Genomic DNA, 22,451 nt, shown 5'->3' with positions numbered 1-22,451 from the left:
AATTCCCAATTTAGCAATTTCATAATTTAGTGGTTTCTGCTATATCAGAGCTATTTGAAATCTATCCCTAAAAGGGTATATAATATTGAAGGTGCACATTGGGTCATTCAGAATAACTTCACACACACCGCTTCTGTGCATTTCCAAGTCTAATTCTGTCACTAAATCCATACCGGTGACCCAGCGCCTAAATACTAGGCCTCAAATTTAAATCCCTCTAAATCTCTCGTTACCCACCGCTGTACTGTTGTTGCTGGGCAAGATATTTAGTGTCCGTCAAAGCACATTTTTTGTTCTGGGTTGAAGTACAATTCCCAATTTAGCAATTTCATAATTTAGTGGTTTCTGCTATATCAGAGCTATTTGAAATCTATCCCTAAAAGGGTATATAATATTGAAGGTGCACATAGGGTCATTCAGAATAACTTCACACACACGCTTCTGTGCATTTCCAAGTCTAATTCTGTCACTAAATCCATACCGGTGACCCAGCGCCTAAATACTAGGCCTCAAATTTAAATCCCTCTAAATCTCTCGTTACCCGCTGTACTGTTGTAGCTGGGCAAGATTATTTAGTGTCCGTCAAAGCACATTTTTTGTTCTGGGTTGAAGTACAATTCCCAATTTAGCAATTTCATAATTTAGTGGTTCCTGCTATATCAGAGCTATTTGAAATCTATCCCTAAAAGGGTATATAATATTGCAAGGTGCACATTGGGTCATTCAGAATAACTTCACACACACGCTTCTGTGCATTTCCAAGTCTAATTCTGTCACTAAATCCATACCGGTCACCCAGCGCCTAAATACTAGGCCTCAAATTTAAATCCCTCTAAATCTCTCGTTACCCACCGCTGTACTGTTGTTGCTGGGCAAGATATTTAGTGTCCGTCAAAGCACATTTTTTGTTCTGGGTTGAAGTACAATTCCCAATTTAGCAATTTCATAATTTAGTGGTTTCTGCTATATCAGAGCTATTTGAAATCTATCCCTAAAAGGGTATATAATATTGAAGGTGCACATAGGGTCATTCAGAATAACTTCACACACACGCTTCTGTGCATTTCCAAGTCTAATTCTGTCACTAAATCCATACCGGTGACCCAGCGCCTAAATACTAGGCCTCAAATTTAAATCCCTCTAAATCTCTCGTTACCCGCTGTCCTGTTGTAGCTGGGAAAGTTATTTAGTGTCCGTCAAAGCACATTTTTTGTTCTGGGTTGAAGTACAATTCCCAATTTAGCAATTTCATAATTTAGTGGTTCCTGCTATATCAGAGCTATTTGAAATCTATCCCTAAAAGGGTATATAATATTCAAGGTGCACATTGGGTCATTCAGAATAACTTCACACACACGCTTCTGTGCATTTCCAAGTCTAATTCTGTCACTAAATCCATACCGGTCACCCAGCGCCTAAATACTAGGCCTCAAATTTAAATCCCTCTAAATCTCTCGTTACCCACCGCTGTACTGTTGTTGCTGGGCAAGATATTTAGTGTCCGTCAAAGCACATTTTTTGTTCTGGGTTGAAGTACAATTCCCAATTTAGCAATTTCATAATTTAGTGGTTTCTGCTATATCAGAGCTATTTGAAATCTATCCCTAAAAGGGTATATAATATTGAAGGTGCACATAGGGTCATTCAGAATAACTTCACACACACCGCTACTGTGCATTTCCAAGTCTAATTCTGTCACTAAATCCATACCGGTCACCCAGCGCCTAAATACTAGGCCTCAAATTTAAATCCCTCTAAATCTCTCGTTACCGCTGTCCTGTTGTAGCTGGGAAAGTTATTTAGTGCCCGTCAAAGCACATTTTTTGTTCTGGGTTGAAGTACAATTCCCAATTTAGCAATTTCATAATTTAGTGGTTCCTGCTATATCAGAGCTATTTGAAATCTATCCCAAAAAGGGTATATAATATTCAAGGTGCACATTGGGTCATTCAGAATAACTTCACACACACGCTTCTGTGCATTTCCAAGTCTAATTCTGTCACTAAATCCATACCGGTCACCCAGCGCCTAAATACTAGGCCTCAAATTTATATCCCGCTGAATTTGAATACAATACATTGGGCCAAATAATATATTTGTTGTTGTGGTGAACCATAACAATGAGAAAAACATCTAGTAAGGGACGCGGACGTGGACATGGTCGTGGTGGTGTTAGTGGACCCTCTGGTGCTGGGAGAGGACGTGGCCGTTCTGCCACATCCACACGTCCTAGTGTACCAACTACCTCAGGTCCCAGTAGCCGCCAGAATTTACAGCGATATATGGTGGGGCCCAATGCCGTTCTAAGGATGGTAAGGCCTGAGCAGGTACAGGCATTAGTCAATTGGGTGGCCGACAGTGGATCCAGCACGTTCACATTATCTCCCACCCAGTCTTCTGCAGAAAGCGCACAGATGGCGCCTGAAAACCAACCCCATCAGTCTGTCACATCACCCCCATGCATACCAGGGAAACTGTCTCAGCCTCAAGTTATGCAGCAGTCTCTTATGCTGTTTGAAGACTCCGCTGGCAGGGTTTCCCAAGGGCATCCACCTAGCCCTTCCCCAGCGGTGAAAGACATAGAATGCACTGACGCACAACCACTTATGTTTCCTGATGATGAGGACATGGGAATACCACCTCAGCATGTCTCTGATGATGACGAAACACAGGTGCCAACTGCTGCGTCTTTCTGCAGTGTGCAGACTGAACAGGAGGTCAGGGATCAAGACTGGGTGGAAGACGATGCAGGGGACGATGAGGTCCTAGACCCCACATGGAATGAAGGTCGTGCCACTGACTTTCACAGTTCGGAGGAAGAGGCAGTGGTGAGACCGAGCCAACAGCGTAGCAAAAGAGGGAGCAGTGGGCAAAAGCAGAACACCCGCCGCCAAGAGACTCCGCCTGCTACTGACCGCCGCCATCTGGGACCGAGCACCCCAAAGGCAGCTTCAAGGAGTTCCCTGGCATGGCACTTCTTCAAACAATGTGCTGACGACAAGACCCGAGTGGTTTGCACGCTGTGCCATCAGAGCCTGAAGCGAGGCATTAACGTTCTGAACCTGAGCACAACCTGCATGACCAGGCACCTGCATGCAAAGCATGAACTGCAGTGGAGTAAACACCTTAAAACCAAGGAAGTCACTCAGGCTCCCCCTGCTACCTCTTCTGCTGCTGCCGCCTCGGCCTATTCTGCTGCTGCCGCCTCGGCCTCTTCCTCCGCCTCTGGAGGAACGTTGGCACCTGCCGCCCAGCAAACAGGGGATGTACCACCAACACCACCACCACCACCTCCGTCACCAAGCGTCTCAACCATGTCACACGCCAGCGTTCAGCTCTCCATCTCACAAACATTTGATAGAAAGCGTAAATTCCCACCTAGCCACCCTCGATCCCTGGCCCTGAATGCCAGCATTTCTAAACTACTGGCCTATGAAATGCTGTCATTTAGGCTGGTGGACACAGACAGCTTCAAACAGCTCATGTCGCTTGCTGTCCCACAGTATGTTGTTCCCAGCCGGCACTACTTCTCCAAGAGAGCCGTGCCTTCCCTGCACAACCAAGTATCCGATAAAATCAAGTGTGCACTGCGCAACGCCATCTGTAGCAAGGTCCACCTAACCACAGATACGTGGACCAGTAAGCACGGCCAGGGACGCTATATCTCCCTAACTGCACACTGGGTAAATGTAGTGGCAGCTGGGCCCCAGGCGGAGAGCTGTTTGGCGCACGTCCTGCCGCCGCCAAGGATCGCAGGGCAACATTCTTTGCCTCCTGTTGCCACCTCCTCCTTCTCGGCTTCCTCCTCCTCTTCTTCCACCTGCTCATCCAGTCAGCCACACACCTTCACCACCAACTTCAGCACAGCCCGGGGTAAACGTCAGCAGGCCATTCTGAAACTCATATGTTTGGGGGACAGGCCCCACACCGCACAGGAGTTGTGGCGGGGTATTGAACAACAGACCGACGAGTGGTTGCTGCCGGTGAGCCTCAAGCCCGGCCTGGTGGTGTGTGATAATGGGCGAAATCTCGTTGCAGCTCTGGGACTAGCCAATTTGACGCACATCCCTTGCTTGGCGCATGTGCTGAATTTGGTGGTGCAGAAGTTCATTCACAACTACCCCGACATGTCAGAGCTGCTGCATAAAGTGCGGGCCGTCTGTTCGCGCTTCCGGCGTTCACATCCTGCCGCTGCTCGCCTGTCTGCGCTACAGCGTAACTTCGGCCTTCCCGCTCACCGCCTCATATGCGACGTGCCCACCAGGTGGAACTCCACCTTGCACATGCTGGACAGACTGTGCGAGCAGCAGCAGGCCATAGTGGAGTTTCAGCTGCAGCACGCACGGGTCAGTCGCACTACAGAACAGCACCACTTCACCACCAATGACTGGGCCTCCATGCGAGACCTGTGTGCCCTGTTGCGCTGTTTCGAGTACTCCACCAACATGGCCAGTGGCGATGACACCGTTATCAGCGTTACAATACCACTTCTATGTCTCCTTGAGAAAACACTTAGGGCGATGATGGAACAGGAGGTGGCCCAGGAGGAGGAGGAGGAGGATGAGGAAGAGGGGTCATTTTTAGCACTTTCAGGCCAGTCTCTTCGAAGTGACTCAGAGGGAGGTTTTTTGCAACAGCAGAGGCCAGGTACAAATGTGGCCAGCCAGGGCCCACTACTGGAGGACGAGGAGGACGAGGATGAGGAGGAGGTGGAGGAGGATGAGGATGAAGCATGGTCACAGCGGGGTGGCACCCAACGCAGCTCGGGTCCATCACTGGTGCGTGGCTGGGGGGAAAGGCAGGACGATGACGATACGCCTCCCACAGAGGACAGCTTGTCCTTACCCCTGGGCAGCCTGGCACACATGAGCGACTACATGCTGCAGTGCCTGCGCAACGACAGCAGAGTTGCCCACATTTTAACCTGTGCGGACTACTGGGTTGCCACCCTGCTGGATCCACGCTACAAAGACAATGTGCCCACCTTACTTCCTGCACTGGAGCGTGATAGGAAGATGCGCGAGTACAAGCGCACGTTGGTAGACGCGCTACTGAGAGCATTCCCAAATGTCACAGGGGAACAAGTGGAAGCCCAAGGCCAAGGCAGAGGAGGAGCAAGAGGTCGCCAAGGCAGCTGTGTCACGGCCAGCTCCTCTGAGGGCAGGGTTAGCATGGCAGAGATGTGGAAAACTTTTGTCAACACGCCACAGCTAACTGCACCACCACCTGATACGCAACGTGTTAGCAGGAGGCAACATTTCACTAACATGGTGGAACAGTACGTGTGCACACCCCTCCACGTACTGACTGATGGTTCGGCCCCATTCAACTTCTGGGTCTCTAAATTGTCCACGTGGCCAGAGCTAGCCTTTTATGCCTTGGAGGTGCTGGCCTGCCCGGCAGCCAGCGTTTTGTCTGAACGTGTATTCAGCACGGCAGGGGGCGTCATTACAGACAAACGCAGCCGCCTGTCTACAGCCAATGTGGACAAGCTGACGTTCATAAAAATGAACCAGGCATGGATCCCACAGGACCTGTCCGTCCCTTGTCCAGATTAGACATTAACTACCTCCCCATAACCATATATTATTGGACTCCAGGGCACTTCCTCATTCAATCCTATTTTTATTTTCATTTTACCATTATATTGCGATGCTACCCAAAGTTGAATGAACCTCTCCTCTGCCTGTGTGCTAGGCCTAAATATATGCCAATGGACTGTTGCAGTGGTGGCTGACATGAAGCCTGATTCTCTGCTATGACATGCAGACTAATTCTCTGCTGACATGAAGCCAGATTGTCTGTTACGGGACCTCTCTCCTCTGCCTGGGTGCTGGGCCTAAATTTATGACAATGGACTGTTGCAGTGGTGGCTGACGTGAAGCCTGATTCTCTGCTATGACATGCAGACTGATTCTCTGCTGACATGAAGCCAGATCCTCTGTTACGGGACCTCTCTCCTCTGCCTGGGTGCTGGGCCTAAATTTATGACAATGGACTGTTGCAGTGGTGGCTGACGTGAAGCCTGATTCTCTGCTATGACATGCAGACTGATTCTCTGCTGACATGAAGCCAGATCCTCTGTTACGGGACCTCTCTCCTCTGCCTGGGTGCTGGGCCTAAATTTATGACAATGGACTGTTGCAGTGGTGGCTGACGTGAAGCCTGATTCTCTGCTATGACATGCAGACTGATTCTCTGCTGACATGAAGCCAGATCCTCTTTTACGGGACCTCTCTCCTCTGCCTGGGTGCTGGGCCTAAATTTATGACAATGGACTGTTGCAGTGGTGGCTGACGTGAAGCCTCATTCTCTGCTATGACATGCAGACTGATTCTCTGCTGACATGAAGCCAGATCCTCTGTTACGGGACCTCTCTCCTCTGCCTGGGTGCTGGGCCTGAATATATGCCAATGGACTGTTGCAGTGGTGGGTGACGTGAAGCCTCATTCTCTGCTATGACATGCAGACTAATTCTCTGCTGACATGAAGCCAGATTGTCTGTTACGGGACCTCTCTCCTCTGCCTGTGTGTGTGCTGGGCCTAAATATATGCCAATGGACTGTTGCAGTGGTGGCTGACGTGAAGCCTCATTCTCTGCTATGACATGCAGACTGATTCTCTGCTGACATGAAGCCAGATCCTCTGTTACGGGACCTCTCTCCTCTGCCTGGGTGCTGGGCCTAAATTTATGACAATGGACTGTTGCAGTGGTGGCTGACGTGAAGCCTGATTCTCTGCTATGACATGCAGACTGATTCTCTGCTGTCATGAAGCCAGATTGTCTGTTACGGGACCTTTCTCCTCTACCTGGGTTCTGGGCCTAAATTTATGAAAATTGACTCTTACAGTGGTGGGTGACGTGAAGCCTGATTCTCTGCTATGATATGAAGACTGATTCTCTGCTGACATGAAGCCAGATTGTCTGTTACGGGACCTTTCTCCTCTGCCTGGGTTCTGGGCCTAAATTTATGAAAATTGACTCTTACAGTGGTGGGTGACGTGAAGCCTGATTCTCTGCTATGATATGAAGACTGATTCTCTGCTGACATGAAGCCAGATTGTCTGTTACGGGACCTTTCTCCTCTGCCTGGGTTCTGGGCCTAAATTTATGAAAATTGACTCTTACAGTGGTGGGTGACGTGAAGCCTGATTCTCTGCTATGATATGAAGACTGATTCTCTGCTGACATGAAGCCAGATTGTCTGTTACGGGACCTTTCTCCTCTGCCTGGGTTCTGGGCCTAAATTTATGAAAATTGACTCTTACAGTGGTGGGTGACGTGAAGCCTGATTCTCTGCTATGATATGAAGACTGATTCTCTGCTGACATGAAGCCAGATTGTCTGTTACGGGACCTTTCTCCTCTGCCTGGGTTCTGGGCCTAAATTTATGAAAATTGACTCTTACAGTGGTGGGTGACGTGAAGCCTGATTCTCTGCTATGATATGAAGACTGATTCTCTGCTGACATGAAGCCAGATTGTCTGTTACGGGACCTTTCTCCTCTGCCTGGGTTCTGGGCCTAAATTTATGAAAATTGACTCTTACAGTGGTGGGTGACGTGAAGCCTGATTCTCTGCTATGATATGAAGACTGATTCTCTGCTGACATGAAGCCAGATTGTCTGTTACGGGACCTTTCTCCTCTGCCTGGGTTCTGGGCCTAAATTTATGAAAATTGACTCTTACAGTGGTGGGTGACGTGAAGCCTGATTCTCTGCTATGATATGAAGACTGATTCTCTGCTGACATGAAGCCAGATTGTCTGTTACGGGACCTTTCTCCTCTGCCTGGGTTCTGGGCCTAAATTTATGAAAATTGACTCTTACAGTGGTGGGTGACGTGAAGCCTGATTCTCTGCTATGATATGAAGACTGATTCTCTGCTGACATGAAGCCAGATTGTCTGTTACGGGACCTTTCTCCTCTGCCTGGGTTCTGGGCCTAAATTTATGAAAATTGACTCTTACAGTGGTGGGTGACGTGAAGCCTGATTCTCTGCTATGATATGAAGACTGATTCTCTGCTGACATGAAGCCAGATTCTCTGTTACGGGACCTCTCTCCTCTGCCTGGGTGCTGGGCCTAAATTTATGACAATGGACTGTTGCAGTGGTGGCTGACGTGAAGCCTGATTCTCTGCTATGACATGCAGACTGATTCTCTGCTGACATGAAGCCAGATTCTCTGTTACGGGACCTCTCTCCTCTGCCTGTGTGTGTGCTGGGCCTAAATATATGCCAATGGACTGTTGCAGTGGTGGCTGACGTGAAGCCTCATTCTCTGCTATGACATGCAGACTAATTCTCTGCTGACATGAAGACAGATTCTCTGTTACGGGACCTCTCTCCTCTGCCTGGGTGCCGGGGCCTAAATATCTGAGAATGGACTGTTCCAGTGGTGGGTGACGGGAAGCCAGATTCTCTGCTATGGAACCTCTCTCCAATTGATTTTGGTTAATTTTTATTTATTTAATTTTATTTTAATTCATTTCCCTATCCACATTTGTTTGCAGGGGATTTACCTACATGTTGCTGCCTTTTGCAGCCCTCTAGCTCTTTCCTGGGCTGTTTTACAGCCTTTTTAGTGCCGAAAAGTTCGGGTCCCCATTGACTTCAATGGGGTTCGGGTTCGGGACGAAGTTCGGATCGGGTTCGGATCCCGAACCCGAACATTTCCGGGATGTTCGGCCGAACTTCTCGAACCCGAACATCCAGGTGTTCGCTCAACTCTAGTTGCTATCAGTCAGGAATTGGCCCAGAAGTTGATTGAGAGCATGCCCAGTCGAATTGCAGAGGTCCTGAAAAAGAAGGGCCAACACTGCAAATACTGACTCTTTGCATAAATGCAAAGAGTCAGTATTCAAGTTTCGTTGAAGTCGATGGTTGCAATTTTGAGTGATCGCGGAACATACACACATATATACGTCCTTCTTTTCATATATATATATATATATATATATACACACAGTCGTGGCCCAAAGTTTCGAGAATGACACAAATATTAGTTTTCACAAAGTTTGCTGCTAAACTGCTTTTAGATCTTTGTTTCAGTTGTTTCTGTGATGTAGTGAAATATAATTACACGCACTTCATACGTTTCAAAGGCTTTTCTATTGATTATTGAGGAGAGTATGAATAATTTTGGACTGGACACTTTTTGCTCAAATGTAAATAAAAGCTGAGAAATGTTTTTTTTCCACAATAATGCCTCTTGTACATCGTCTCATTAACTTTTGGGAGACACCTATGTCATTTCCCGTCAAAAAATTACTTGCTGGTTGAATAAAAGTAACTTTAAGTCAAAATTTGCCAGGGGTATGAATAATTATGGGCAGCACTGTATATATATACAGTACAGACCAAAAGTTTGGACACACCTTCTCATTCAAAGAGTTTTCATTATTTTCATGACTATGAAAATTGCAGATTCACACTGAAGGCATCAAAACTATGAATTAACACATGTGGAATTATATACATAACAAAAAATTGTGAAACAACTGAAAATATGTCATATTCTAGGTTCTTCAAAGTAGCCACCTTTTGCTTTCATTACTGCTTTGCACACTCTTGGCATTCTCTTGATGAGCTTCAAGAGGTAGTCACCTGAAATGGTTTTCACTTCACAGGTGTGCCCTGTCAGGTTTAATAAGTGGGATTTCTTGACTTATAAATGGGGTTGGGCCCATCAGTTGCGTTGTGGAGAAGTCAGGTCGATACACAGCTGATAGTCCTACTGAATAGACTGTTAGAATTTGTATTATGGCAAGAAAAAAGCAGCTAAGTAAAGAAAAACGAGTGGCCATCATTACTTTAAGAAATGAAGGTCAGTCAGTCCGAAAAATTGGTAAAACTTTGAAAGTGTCCCCAAGTGCAGTCACAAAAACCATCAAGCACTACAAAGAAACTGGCTCACATGCGGACCGCCCCAGGAAAGGAAGACCAAGAGTCACCTCTGCTGCGGAGAATACGTTTATCCGAGTCACCAGCCCCAGAAATCGCAGATTAACAGCAGCTCAGAGTAGAGACCAGGTCAATGCCACACAGAGTTCTAGCAGCAGACACATCTCTAGAACAACTGTTAAGAGGAGACTGTGTGAATCAGGCCTTCATGGTAGAATATCTGCTAGGAAACCACTGCTAAGGACAGGCAACAAGCAGAAGAGACTTGTTTGGGCTAAAGAACACAAGGAATGAACATTAGACCAGTGGAAATCTGTGCTTTGGTCTGATGAGTCCAAATTTGAGATCTTTGGTTCCAACCACCGTGTCTTTGTGCGATGCAGAAAAGGTGAACGGATGGATTCTACATGCCTGGTTCCCACCGTGAAGCATGGAGGAGGAGGTGTGATGGTGTGGGGGTGCTTTGCTGGTGACACTGCTGGGGGTTTATTAAAAATTGAAGGCATACTGAACCAGCATGGCTACCACAGCATCTTGCAGCGGCATGCTATTCCATCTGGTTTGCGTTTAGTTGGACCATCATTTATTTTTCAACAGGACAATGACCCCAAACACACCTCCAGGCTGTGTAAGGGCTATTTGACCATGAAGGAGAGTGATGGGGTGCTGCGCCAGATGACCTGGCCTCCACAGTCACCGGACCTGAACCCAATCGAGATGGTTTGGTGTGAGCTGGACCGCAGAGTGAAGGCAAAAGGGCCAACAAGTGCTAAGCATCTCTGGGAACTCCTTCAAGACTGTTGGAAGACCATTTCAGGTGACTACCTCTTGAAGCTCATCAAGAGAATGCCAAGAGTGTGCACAGCAGTGATCAAAGCAAAAGGTGGCTACTTTGAAGAACCTAGAATATGACATATTTTCAGTTGTTTTACACTTTTTTGTTATGTATATAATTCCACATGTGTTAATTCATAGTTTTGATGCCTTCAGTGTAAATCTACAATTTTCATAGTCATGAAAATAAAGAAAACTATTTGAATGAGAAGGTGTGTCCAAACTTTTGGTCTGTACTGTATGTATATATATATATATATAGATATATACACACACACACACACACATATAAATCATTCTAACCCTGCCTGTGATGATAAGTAGTGTTGATCACGAATATTCGAATTGCGAATTTTAATCGCGAATCAAATACCACTTTATGCAATTTTAATGCAAATGTTTTACGTAAATTTTATGCGAATCAAGAAAATAGTATCTGGAGATCACGAATTCGCGAATTATCGAATATATGGCGAATATTCGCCCAAATATTCGTGAAATATCGCAAATTCGAATATTGCCCCTGCCGCTCATCACTAATGATAAGCAGATAACTGCAGTAAAATTATCTGTACAGACCAAGCAGTGGCGACTATGATTAGGCTTAGTGGCCAATGTGAAAATAGTTTTTTTTATATAGATTTTGACATGGAAAATTCTAAATAACATCCCCAAAAATTATTTCAAGACATGTTTAACATAAAAAGATGATTTAAACAATAGGTTGTTTTTTTGATGACACATTCCCTTTAAATACTGTAGAAGCCTACATTAGTCAAAGGAAATGTTTGGATACTTTTGCATGTTATGAAAAGGGCCTAGGCAGAGATAATTACACTTCAAGGAAGCTTCATTACTTAGCCGTTCATTTAACACTCTTAAGTTAAATACACATTCAGCTATTTACAGCTCGGTTCCTGAAAACCCAATGTAAAAATCAATAAGCAGCAATGAATCTTAATGCACATAAGAAAAACAAACATTTGTATATGCACAGGAGAAAACCTACTAATTCACCAAGTCACTTGATACTCTTTTGCCAGATTCACCCACATTCTTGCTGTCTTATCTACAGTACAGTCTTCTGTTCACGTTAGTGCAGGTCATCCATTTTGCTTGCTAGGATTCCACTTTTGTTCACATTCATTATCAGTCATCACACGCACAGGCAGCATGATTGCATCAAATGTAGCATTTAACATAATGACCCATTTATAAAATATCAGCATTAAGAACTTGTCATACAAGGGATAGTTTTGTAAGAAATGATTCAGTATTGTAATGCATTCCTTGAAATTCCTGCTCATTCTTAGGCCTTATGCACATGGCTGTTGCCCAGCTGTGCCCGATATTTCAGTGGGTCCGCTATCTGGAAGGTGTGGTGCGGAACAGAGGCAGAGAACCCCATGGGAGCACTTCTGTGGGGTTTCTGTCTGTGCCTCGGATCAGCAAAAAAAATAGTACTTGTTCTATTTTCTTGCCGTGTGGACGGATCACGGACCCATTCAAGTTGAATGCGTCTGGATGCTTCTGTCCCAAATGCATGGAACAGTCGGGCAACGGCCGTATGCATGAGACCTTAGGCTGAGTTCACATTTACCATTTAGCTTTCCATCCTTATGATCCGTCACAAGAAGAGAAAAATAAAGGAAGAAAAAATGGATCCGTTATTTTGAGCATCAGTTATGATCAGTTTGCATCAGTTTGTGTCACTTCCATCAGAGAGCGGTTATTTTTGGCGGAAGAAAAAATCCTACATGCAGTACTTTTTCCACTGCCAAAAATACCTGATATCTGAAGGAAGTGATGGAAACTGATGCAAAAAAAATTGGATCAGTTATTTTTAACAGAGTATTACTGATGCTCAAAATAACGGATTTTTTAAAAAATTTTGATCAGAAGAATGGAAAGCTAAATGGTGATGTGGGAACTCACCCTTAGGCCTGTTTTACACAGACGAGATTTCCGCACGGGTGCGATGCGTGAGGTGAACGCATTGCACCCGCACTGAATCCGGACCCATTTATTTCTATGGGGCTGTGCACATGAGCGGTAATTTTCACACATCACTTGTGTGTTTTGTGAAAATCGCAGCATGCTCTATTTTGTGCATTTTTCACGCAACGCAGGCCCCATAGAAGTGAATGGGGTTGCATGAAAATCGCAAGCATCCGCAAGCAAGTGTGGATGCGGTGAGATTTTCACGCATTGTTGCTAGGAGATGATCGGGATGGGGACCCGATCCTTATTATTTTCCCTTATAACATGGTTATAAGGGAAAATAATAGCATTCTTAATACAGAATGCTTAGTAAAATAGTGCTGGAGGGGCTAAAAAAAAATATATATATATTTAACTCAGCTTAATCCACTTCGCGCAGCCCGGCTTCTCTTCTGTCTTCTTTTTTGCTGTGCAGGAGGAAAAGGACCTGTGGTGACATCACTGTGCTCATCACATGGTCCGTCACATGATCCATCAACATGGGAATGGATCATGTGATGGACCATGTGATGAGCGCAGTGATGTCATCAAAGGTCCTTTACCCAGGTCCTGAAGAAAGAAGAGAAGCCGGGCTGCGCGAACAAGTGGATTAAGGTGAGTTAAATATTATTTATTTTTATTTTTTTAACCACTTCAGCCCAATTTTACTTAGCATTCTGTATTAAGAATGCTATTATTTTCCCTTATAACCATGTTATAAGGGAAAATAATAAAATCTACACAACACCTAACCCGGGTTTTGGTCCCAAACATGCCGATTTTTCTCACGCGTCTGCGAAACGCATAAAAAATGTTTTGCACTTGAGCGAAAAAATTTTGCATTTTCCCACGACGCACCCACATCTTATCCGGCCCAAATCCATGACGCCCGTGTGAAACCAGCCTTAGAAATCCAGTGGGCAGTCTTGCTTAATGCTGTCCTTCTTTGCCCAGTCATACATGAGCAAATACCTTAAGGCTATGTTCACAAGAAGCAGATTTTCCACCCTAGAATTGCATGCAGAAAATCCACAGTGTATTACAGTACCAGCAAAGTGGATGAGATTTCACAGAACTCTATCCACAACCTGCAGTGGTAACTAACTTCCAGTGTAGATCTTAAAGCTGCAGCACGTCCATTTATAAATAGGGAGAAACAAGGGAAATCTGTGAGAGATCTGCATGCAACATATGTCGATTTTGCCGCAGGTTCACCTTTCAGTTGGCAGCAGAATCATGACAAAATCCACAGAGGAAATTCCGCCCCTGTGCACGTTTGGTTGAAATGGCTACTTACTACGAGAATTGTAATGTTTAATTCTTAATTAGTTAAATCTGTATAAATAAATCATTTTATAATAATGAGCTCGCCCCAACAAGTCCAAATCAACATCTGGAAAATAGATCGAGCTAATTAAAACCATGCATGAATCTGGGGGAGAGAAGTATATGACATGTAGAAGCCAGTTCATTTACCACTAAGAACACAATGGTAGAGGACCACCGAGGGCGAGCGACAGACAGACACCAAATGAAAATGTAATTGTTTTACTAATGTTTTACATTTCTCATGCCACTTGCTTGTCAAATATTTTTTTTTATTATTTAGAGGAAAAGTCTTTGGAATGTGGCTTCAGGATCTGATGCCGAAACGAACTTCCAGTGTAGATCTTAAATCTGCAGCACGTCCATTTATAAATAGGGAGAAACAAGGGAAATCTGTGAGAGATCTGCATGCAACATCTGTAGATTTTGCCGCGGGTTCACCTTTCAGTTGGCAGCAGAATCATGACAAAATCCACAGAGGAAATTCCGCCCCTGTGCACGTTTGGTTGAAATGGCAACTTACTACGAGAATTGAGTTCAAATCTGACTGGAGTTTGCTTGGGATTCCTCTCACACTCCAAAAAAAAGGCAAAGTGGCTTCCCACAAAATTAACCCTAGAGTGTGTTGGGGGTCGATCCCCTATATGGCAGCCATTGACTTCCCAGCCACACAGTTGTCCCTGTGATTAAAGCGCATTACAAATGTTTGTCATTGTTATTTCTTATGATGATCCTCTTGAAAACAGATGTTGATTTGGACTTGTTGGGGCGAGCTCATTATTATAAAATGATTTATTTATACAGATTTAACTAATTAAGAATTAAACATTACAATTCTCGTAGTAAGTAGCCATTTCAACCAAACGTGCATTTCCTCTCTGGATTTTGTCATAATTCTGCTGCCAACTGAAAGGTGAACACAATGGTAGAGGACCACCAAGGGCGAGCGACAGACAGACACCAAATGAAAATGTAATTGTTTTACTAATGTTTTACATTTCTCATGCCACTTGCTTGTCAAATATTTTTTTTTATTATTTAGAGGAAAAGTCTTTGGAATGTGGCTTCAGGATCTGATGCCAAAACATTACTGTGTTTCACATTAATTAGAATTAATAAGAGCAACGCCTCATATTTCAGCAACTTTTCTAAGCCTTCAATACGCACAATGGACATCCATTTGTTTTCAAGAGGATCATCATAAGAAATAACAATGACAAATATTCGTAATGCACTTTAATTACAGGGACAACTGTGTGGCTGGGAAGTCAATGGCTGCCATATAGGGGATCGACCCCCAACACACTCTAGGGTTAATTTTGTGGGAAGCCACTTTGCCTTTTTTTTGGAGTGTGAGAGGAATCCCAAGCAAACTCCATGCTTATTGGGATCACGCACAACCACATATGAAACCTTCTACTATTACTACAATAATTACAATATACATGTGCAGGGGGTAATGTGGGAATTTAGAAGAAGATTACCTAAAAAGAGTTGAGTGGCTGAAAAAAATATTTTTTCTAATACCCTATTAGAGAAATTTTGGTAAATCATTTAGGACCTCTATCAATTAGCCAGAGTAAAAAGCTGATTTTTCTTTCTCTGGAGGACCCAACTTATCCATGCATTACACAGACACACCATTGATTTTATTGGTCATCATGTAATGCCTTATTTCTCCTGTGGAGGTGCTGCAGGGAAACTGAACACTTGCTTAAGGTTTCTCCCACGCATTACAGATGATTTCCAGTAGCAGAACCCATTTAAGGGTGACCCTTCTAACAAAAAGAAGAAATTGGGTCAGGAGCAGCACAGCAAGCGGCTTATGAAGGGCGGTCCAGTGGTCTTGCAATAGCTGGGCAAGGGGTCACAGATCCAACGTGATCCAGAAGTATATGCAAAAGATAGGAGGCCACAGCAGCATATCCACGAAAATCCTCTTTATTCAAACGAACGCCTCACAGCAAGGCATAAAAATTACAGCGACGTTTCGGCTATGACTAGCCTTTATCAAGGCTAGTCATAGCCGAAACGTCCCTTCTAACAAAAAGGGATCATTTAAAGTTGACAATCTTATCCTTATAAAAGGGAGGGAGGTTTACAGTAGCTATGTGATGGTGGTCTACTGGCCTTGCTAAGACAATGATAGACTTGGAAAAACACAAATCTTCGCACATCTCATTCGGACTAATACATTCAGTAAATTACAACTGAATTAAATCTTGTGTTACTGTTTTTCTTAATCTGTTAGGTGGAATACAATGAAAACTGGAAGGGGTTATCTTTAAATCACCCTCTGTACACAACCAAACAACATATATTAATGAAAATGTGTCATCAGAAAATGACCTGTCTTTTAAATTAAGTTTTTATGTTAAACATATCTCTAAATTTAAAATTTTTGGTAGTTATTTTAAAATTTTCCATGTCACAAAAAGCGATCACTTAAAAGTTCTTCAAACATTTTCCTATGTTTGTGGGTTTTCTCTGGGTACTCCGGTTTCCTCCCACACTCCAATGACACCGATAGGCCAGGGAATCAGATTGTGAGCTCCACTGGGGACAGCAAGTGATGATAATGTCTGTAAAGGGCTACAGAAAATGTCAGCACTATATAAGTAAGGCTACTTTCACACTCGCGTTTTGGGCGGATCCGTCATGGATCTGCAAAAACTGATCCATTGTAATACAACCGCATGCATCCATCATGAACGGATCCGTTTGTATTATCTGTAACATAGTCAATACAGATCCGTCATGAACTCCATTGAAAGTCAATGGGGGATGGATCCATTTTCTATTGTGTCAGAGAAAACCGATCCATCCCCATTGACTTACATTGTGTGTCAGGACGGATCAGCGTTTTGGTGTCCGCCTCCAGAGCGGAATGGAGACTAATCGGAGGCAAACTGAGGCATTCTGAGCGGATCCTTTTCCATTCAGAATGCCACAGGGCAAAATCCATTTTGGGCCACTTCTGAGAGCCCATGACGGATCTCACAAAAGGAAAGCCAAAACGCAAGTGTGAAAGTAGCCTAAGTAACATCAATGAATACACTTCTTGGTTTGTACAGATCACTTTACTGCAGTTATCTGCTTATCATTACAGGCTATAATTACAGATGTTAACTCTGAATACTGTAGATAACACATAATCCACCATTCACAATAGGTGATATCATAGCTTATCTACTCCCTACTGACCTCTGCACCGGACATGCCAAGAAAATTCTCCCACAGAAGTCAATGAGGTCCCCTCTTGTCCATTCTGTTTATGGCCCATGGTGGCTGCTGTACAGTATATATTCAAATGCTGTTAAAGGGGTTGTCCGGGTTTCACCCAAGCAGCCCCCCTGATGTTAGCAGGGCAAGCGATCTTTTATTTATAATAACACACTGCCGGGTGGAGGCTTACGCCCAGCAGTGTGTTCGGTGACGTCATCGGCTCTGATGGGCGGACATTAGCGCTGCCCTAGCCGTTTTACAGGCTAGGGCAGCGCTAAAGCCCGCCCATCAGTGCCGATGACGTCACCGGGCTTACTGCTAGGCAGAAGCCTCCGCCTGGCAGCCCTATAGAGAGCTCGGTTCGTCACCGGAATGCCAGAAAATGCCTTTGCCCTGTGCCATTTAGCGCAGGGTAAAGGAGATCATCGGAGCATGCTCGTGTCAGAGGGGCTGCCTGGGTGAAAATGGGCATATGTCCGGGTTCAGCTCTAAACCCAGACAACCCCTTTAAGAACAGCTCAGGCAAGATGGCAGCCCCATAATCATGTTCAGGAAACAGAACAAAAAAAATTTACATACAAAAATAAAAACAGATTAGAAAAAAGGATATACAGTGGAGGAAATAATTATTTGACCCCTCACTGATTTTGTAAGTTTGTCCAATGACAAAGAAATGAAAAGTCTCAGAACAGTATCATTTCAATGGTAGGTTTATTGTAACAGTGGCAGATAGCACATCAAAAGGAAAATCGAAAAAATAACTTTAAATAAAAGATAGCAACTGATTTGCATTTCATTGAGTGAAATAAGTATTTGAAACCTCTAACAAAAAAAGACTTAATACTTGGTGGAAAAACCCTTGTTTGCAAGCACAGAGGTCAAACGTTTCTTGTAATTGATGACCAAGTTTGCGCACATTTTAGGAGGAATGTTGGTCCACTCCTCTTTGCAGATCATCTCTAAATCCCTAAGGTTTCGAGGCTGTCTCTGTGCAACTCTGAGCTTGAGCTCCCTCCATAGGTTTTCGATTGGATTAAGGTCCGGAGACTGACTAGGCCACTCCATGACCTTAATGTGCTTCTTCTTGAGCCACTCCTTTGTTGCCTTTGCTGTATGTTTTGGGTCATTGTCGTGCTGGAACACCCATCCACGACCCATTTTCAGTTTCCTGGCAGAGGGAAGGAGGTTGTCGCTCAGGATTTCACGATACATGGCTCCGTCCATTTTCCCGTTTATGCGAATAAGTTGTCCTGTGCCCTTAGCAGAAAAACACCCCCAAAGCAAAATGTTTCCACCCCCATGCTTGACGGTGGGGACGGTGTTTTGGGGGTCATAGGCAGCATTTTTCTTCCTCCAAACACAGCGAGTTGAGTTAATGCCAAAGAGCTCTATTTTGGTCTCATCAGACCACAGCACCTTCTCCCAGTCACTCTCTGAATCATTCAGGTGTTCATTGGCAAACTTCAGACGGGCCTGCACATGTGCCTTCCTGAGCAGGGGGACCTTGCGAGCCCTGCAGGATTTTAATCCATTGCGGTGTAATGTGTTTCCAATGGTTTTCTTGGTGACTGTGGTCCCTGCTAATTTGAGGTCATTAACTAACTCCTCCCGTGTAGTTCTAGGATGCTTTTTCACCTTTCTCAGAACCATTGACACCCCACGAGGTGAGATCTTGCGTGGAGCCCCAGAGCGAGGTCGATTGATGGTCATTTTGTGCTCCTTCCATTTTCGAACAATCGCACCAACAGTTGTCACCTTCTCTCCCAGCTTCTTGCTAATGGTTTTGTAGCCCATTCCAGCCTTGTGCAGGTCTACAATTTTGTCTCTGACATCCTTGGACAGCTCTTTGGTCTTTCCCATGTTGGAGAGTTTGGAGTCTGCTTGATTGATTGATTCTGTGGACAGGTGTCTTTTATACAGGTGACTAGTTAAGACAGGTGTCCTTAATGAGGGTGACTAATTGAGTAGAAGTGTCTAACCACTCTGTGGGAGCCAGAACTCTTAATGGTTGGTAGGGGTTCAAATACTTATTTCACTCAATGAAATGCAAATCAGTTGCTATCTTTTATTTAAAGTTATTTTTTCGATTTTCCTTTTGATGTGCTATCTGCCACTGTTACAATAAACCTACCATTGAAATGATACTGTTCTGAGACTTTTCATTTCTTTGTCATTGGACAAACTTACAAAATCAGTGAGGGGTCAAATAATTATTTCCGCCACTGTATGTCGCTATCTGGTTTTAACTGGCAGAAAAAGATTATAGGTGACACATTCCCTTTAAAGGGGTTATCCCATGACTTATGTAAAAAATCATAATCAGACATTGAATAGTACATGACAATCTCTTTCTAACAAAGCTAGAACCAGCCCTGTACCTCACATGGATCCAGAGATCTCCCCATTCATTGCTCTGCTAGATTTATATCAAGCTAACCAGCTCAAGGGGCGTGTCTATGCTCTCCCTATGACAGCTCAGGAGACAGTTGAAGGATGAAACTGAGCATGTGCGACCATCTCAGTGAGCCGGACAAAGAAATAAGAAAAAGAGAAAAAAGCAGGTGGCGCTATACAGATACATTTCATTGAATAACTTAGCTATGCTACATTTTTAATTACAAGCAATTATAAAAGTATTCAGACCCAAGTGCTGGTTTGAAAACTGTAGAATATTTTTCATGGGACAATTCATTAAAGTTGAAAAAAGTGGACTATGTTTGGAATTTCTGCAGGTAGTAGGAACACAGCATTATGCTCACACACAATGCTATTTGAGATCTCAATCACATGATTCCTGAAAACGGTGCTAAGACATCTTATTTGGGCCATAAATATCGTCATATAAAAATATCATCATAGACAGAGAAACTTTTTTGCATGCAAAAATTACCATGTGTCACCGGATGCAGCATGTCAGTAATAAATGTATTCTTTATAAATCCATGCCAATGCACAATTGCTAATATGATCTCTCAAAACATATACTGACCATTGGGCGTGAGTCGACAGCGGCATACATGATATCCATCCATCCTTTAAATGTAGCCTGCAACAAGAGAGAAAATTCAATGTAATTGGGCTTTATTGCGTACTTGTATTTTTCTACTATTATTGCTTTGTGATACATTTGATGCTTGTATGCAGGGTCAGGATAGGTCATCAGTATCTGATCGGTGGGGATCTAACACCTGGGACCCCCACCGATCAGCTGTTTGAGAGGGCACCTGCACTCCTGTGAGCGTCGCAGCCTTCTCTCCGCTCACCAAGCATAGTGCTGTACATTATATAACGGCGGTGCTTGGTACCGTGCTCCGCGCCTTTCATTTTAATGGGGAAGACAATTGCAAATTTTGGATTTTTTATAAATAAAGGTGAAATACATCTACTCAAATTTACCACTGTCATGAAGTATAATGTGTTACGAGAAAACATTCTCAGAATGGCTTGGATAAGTAAAAGTGTTCCAGAGTTATTACCACATAAAGTGACGCATGTCTGCAAAATGGCCTGGTCCTTCAGGTGAAAAATAGCTGTGTCCTCACTGGGTTAATGTAAACTATAATAGTTATTCCTGGACGAGTACTGGGTATGCATTTTTTCCATTAGGGGGCATTCATGTGATCATATCCGTTTTTATCCGCCATGTGCTTTCCAGATTTTCCAGATCAATACGTCCAGCTCTTTACCTATTCTTGTCCTCAAAATGCACAAGAATAAGATGTCTTCTATTTTTTTTTTTTTTGAAGAGCTGCAGAACAGACATACGGATGCGGACAGCACATGGTGTGTTGTCCTCATCTTTTCCAGCCCTACTGAAACTAAAGGGTCAAAAATGTGGATCGGACCAAAAATACGGTTGTGAGATTGCCCACTTAATCTGTGAACTAACTTCTGCTGTCTCAGAATTATTATTTTTTTATGGCACCACCTGATATTTTGTAGTGTGGAAATTACTACTATGTAGTGATAATGGTGTGATGGCAGAAATTTGGGTCTTGTATAGTGGTATTCTGTAATATTGGTCTTTTTCTTCATTAAAAAGTATAGAGAAAGCAATTAATCACTGTATGAAGGTAACATTTAGTCCTTGTGTTGAAATATTATTTGATACTGTAACTATATGTGTATATATATAATTTAAAGAGGACCTTTCACTGATCCTGACATTGTGAACTAAGTATACAAACATGGAGAGCGGCGCCCGGGGATCTCACTGCACTTACTATTATCCCTGGGCACCGCTCCGTTCTCCTGCTATGCCCTCCGGTATCTTCGGTCACTAAGTTATAGTAGGCGGAGATTTCGGTCACTAAGTTATAGTAGGCGGAGTCTGCCCTTGTTCTGCTCTAGCGCTGGCCAATCGCAGCGCAGAGCTCACAGCCTGGGAGGTTATTTTCTCCCAGGCTGTGAGCTCTGCGATGCGATTGGCCAGCGCTACAGCAGAACAAGGGCAGACTCCGCCTACCATAACTTAGTGACCGAAGATACCGGAGGGCATAGTGGGAGAACGGAGCGGCGCCCAGGGATAATAGTAAGTGCAGTGAGATCCCCGGGCGCCGCTCTCCATGTCTGTATACTTAGTTCACAATGTCAGGAACGGTGAAAGGTCCTCTTTAAGATGTGTGTTTTGGGGGATAAATGCCTTTTGGGACTAAGGGTACATTCACAGTTGTGGTTCAAATCTGTCAGACTGTTCTGGTAGCTTGTTCCAGCATAAATGCTGGTTTTTGGGTGGACAATAGACACTGCATGCAGCGCTCAAAACCCGGTATTAATGCTGGAAAATGACTGGATCCCCACCAGATCCCTATTGACTCTAATGGGAGAATCCAGCAATGCCGGATCCGGTAAACTCCGGCAGGGTGTTCCATGCCAGAAGAGCCTACTGGATCTGGCAACCTCAACTGTGAACGTAACCTTATTCAACTGATATTTTCAGACCTCAGCAATGCATAAGAAGCAATGCTGAAGTTCTCTGCACACCACCTACAGAATATGATTTCAGCATTAGTCAGTCCGACTTTTAATTTTTCCCAGGACCACATCTTGTCTAATTATACATCACAATAAAAAAAACTGTCTGTAGATTGAACATAATATCTGACCCAATGTTGGGGTTCACATCACAAAAACTTTTTATATTAGCATGTAATATTGAATTCACAATGGTGGCCAGGTCTTCT

At 44.0% G+C, this 22,451-nt stretch overlaps 1 protein-coding gene across 2 annotated transcripts in view; it reads right to left on the bottom strand.

The window, feature by feature from the left end:
* LOC122941149 (sodium channel protein type 5 subunit alpha-like) overlaps positions 1-22,451 on the bottom strand; it is a 245,311-nt gene that overhangs the window by 19,771 nt on the left and 203,089 nt on the right. For both annotated transcript variants that reach the window (XM_044298180.1, XM_044298181.1), the window contains one exon: positions 20,258-20,314. In XM_044298180.1, coding sequence (XP_044154115.1) covers positions 20,258-20,314 — 57 coding nt within the window. The remainder of the gene's footprint in view (positions 1-20,257; positions 20,315-22,451) is intronic.

This window comes from Bufo gargarizans, chromosome 6 (genome assembly GCF_014858855.1).
Source record: "Bufo gargarizans isolate SCDJY-AF-19 chromosome 6, ASM1485885v1, whole genome shotgun sequence".
NCBI lineage: Eukaryota > Metazoa > Chordata > Amphibia > Anura > Bufonidae > Bufo > Bufo gargarizans.
This window is presented reverse-complemented; position numbering and strand designations above follow the sequence as displayed.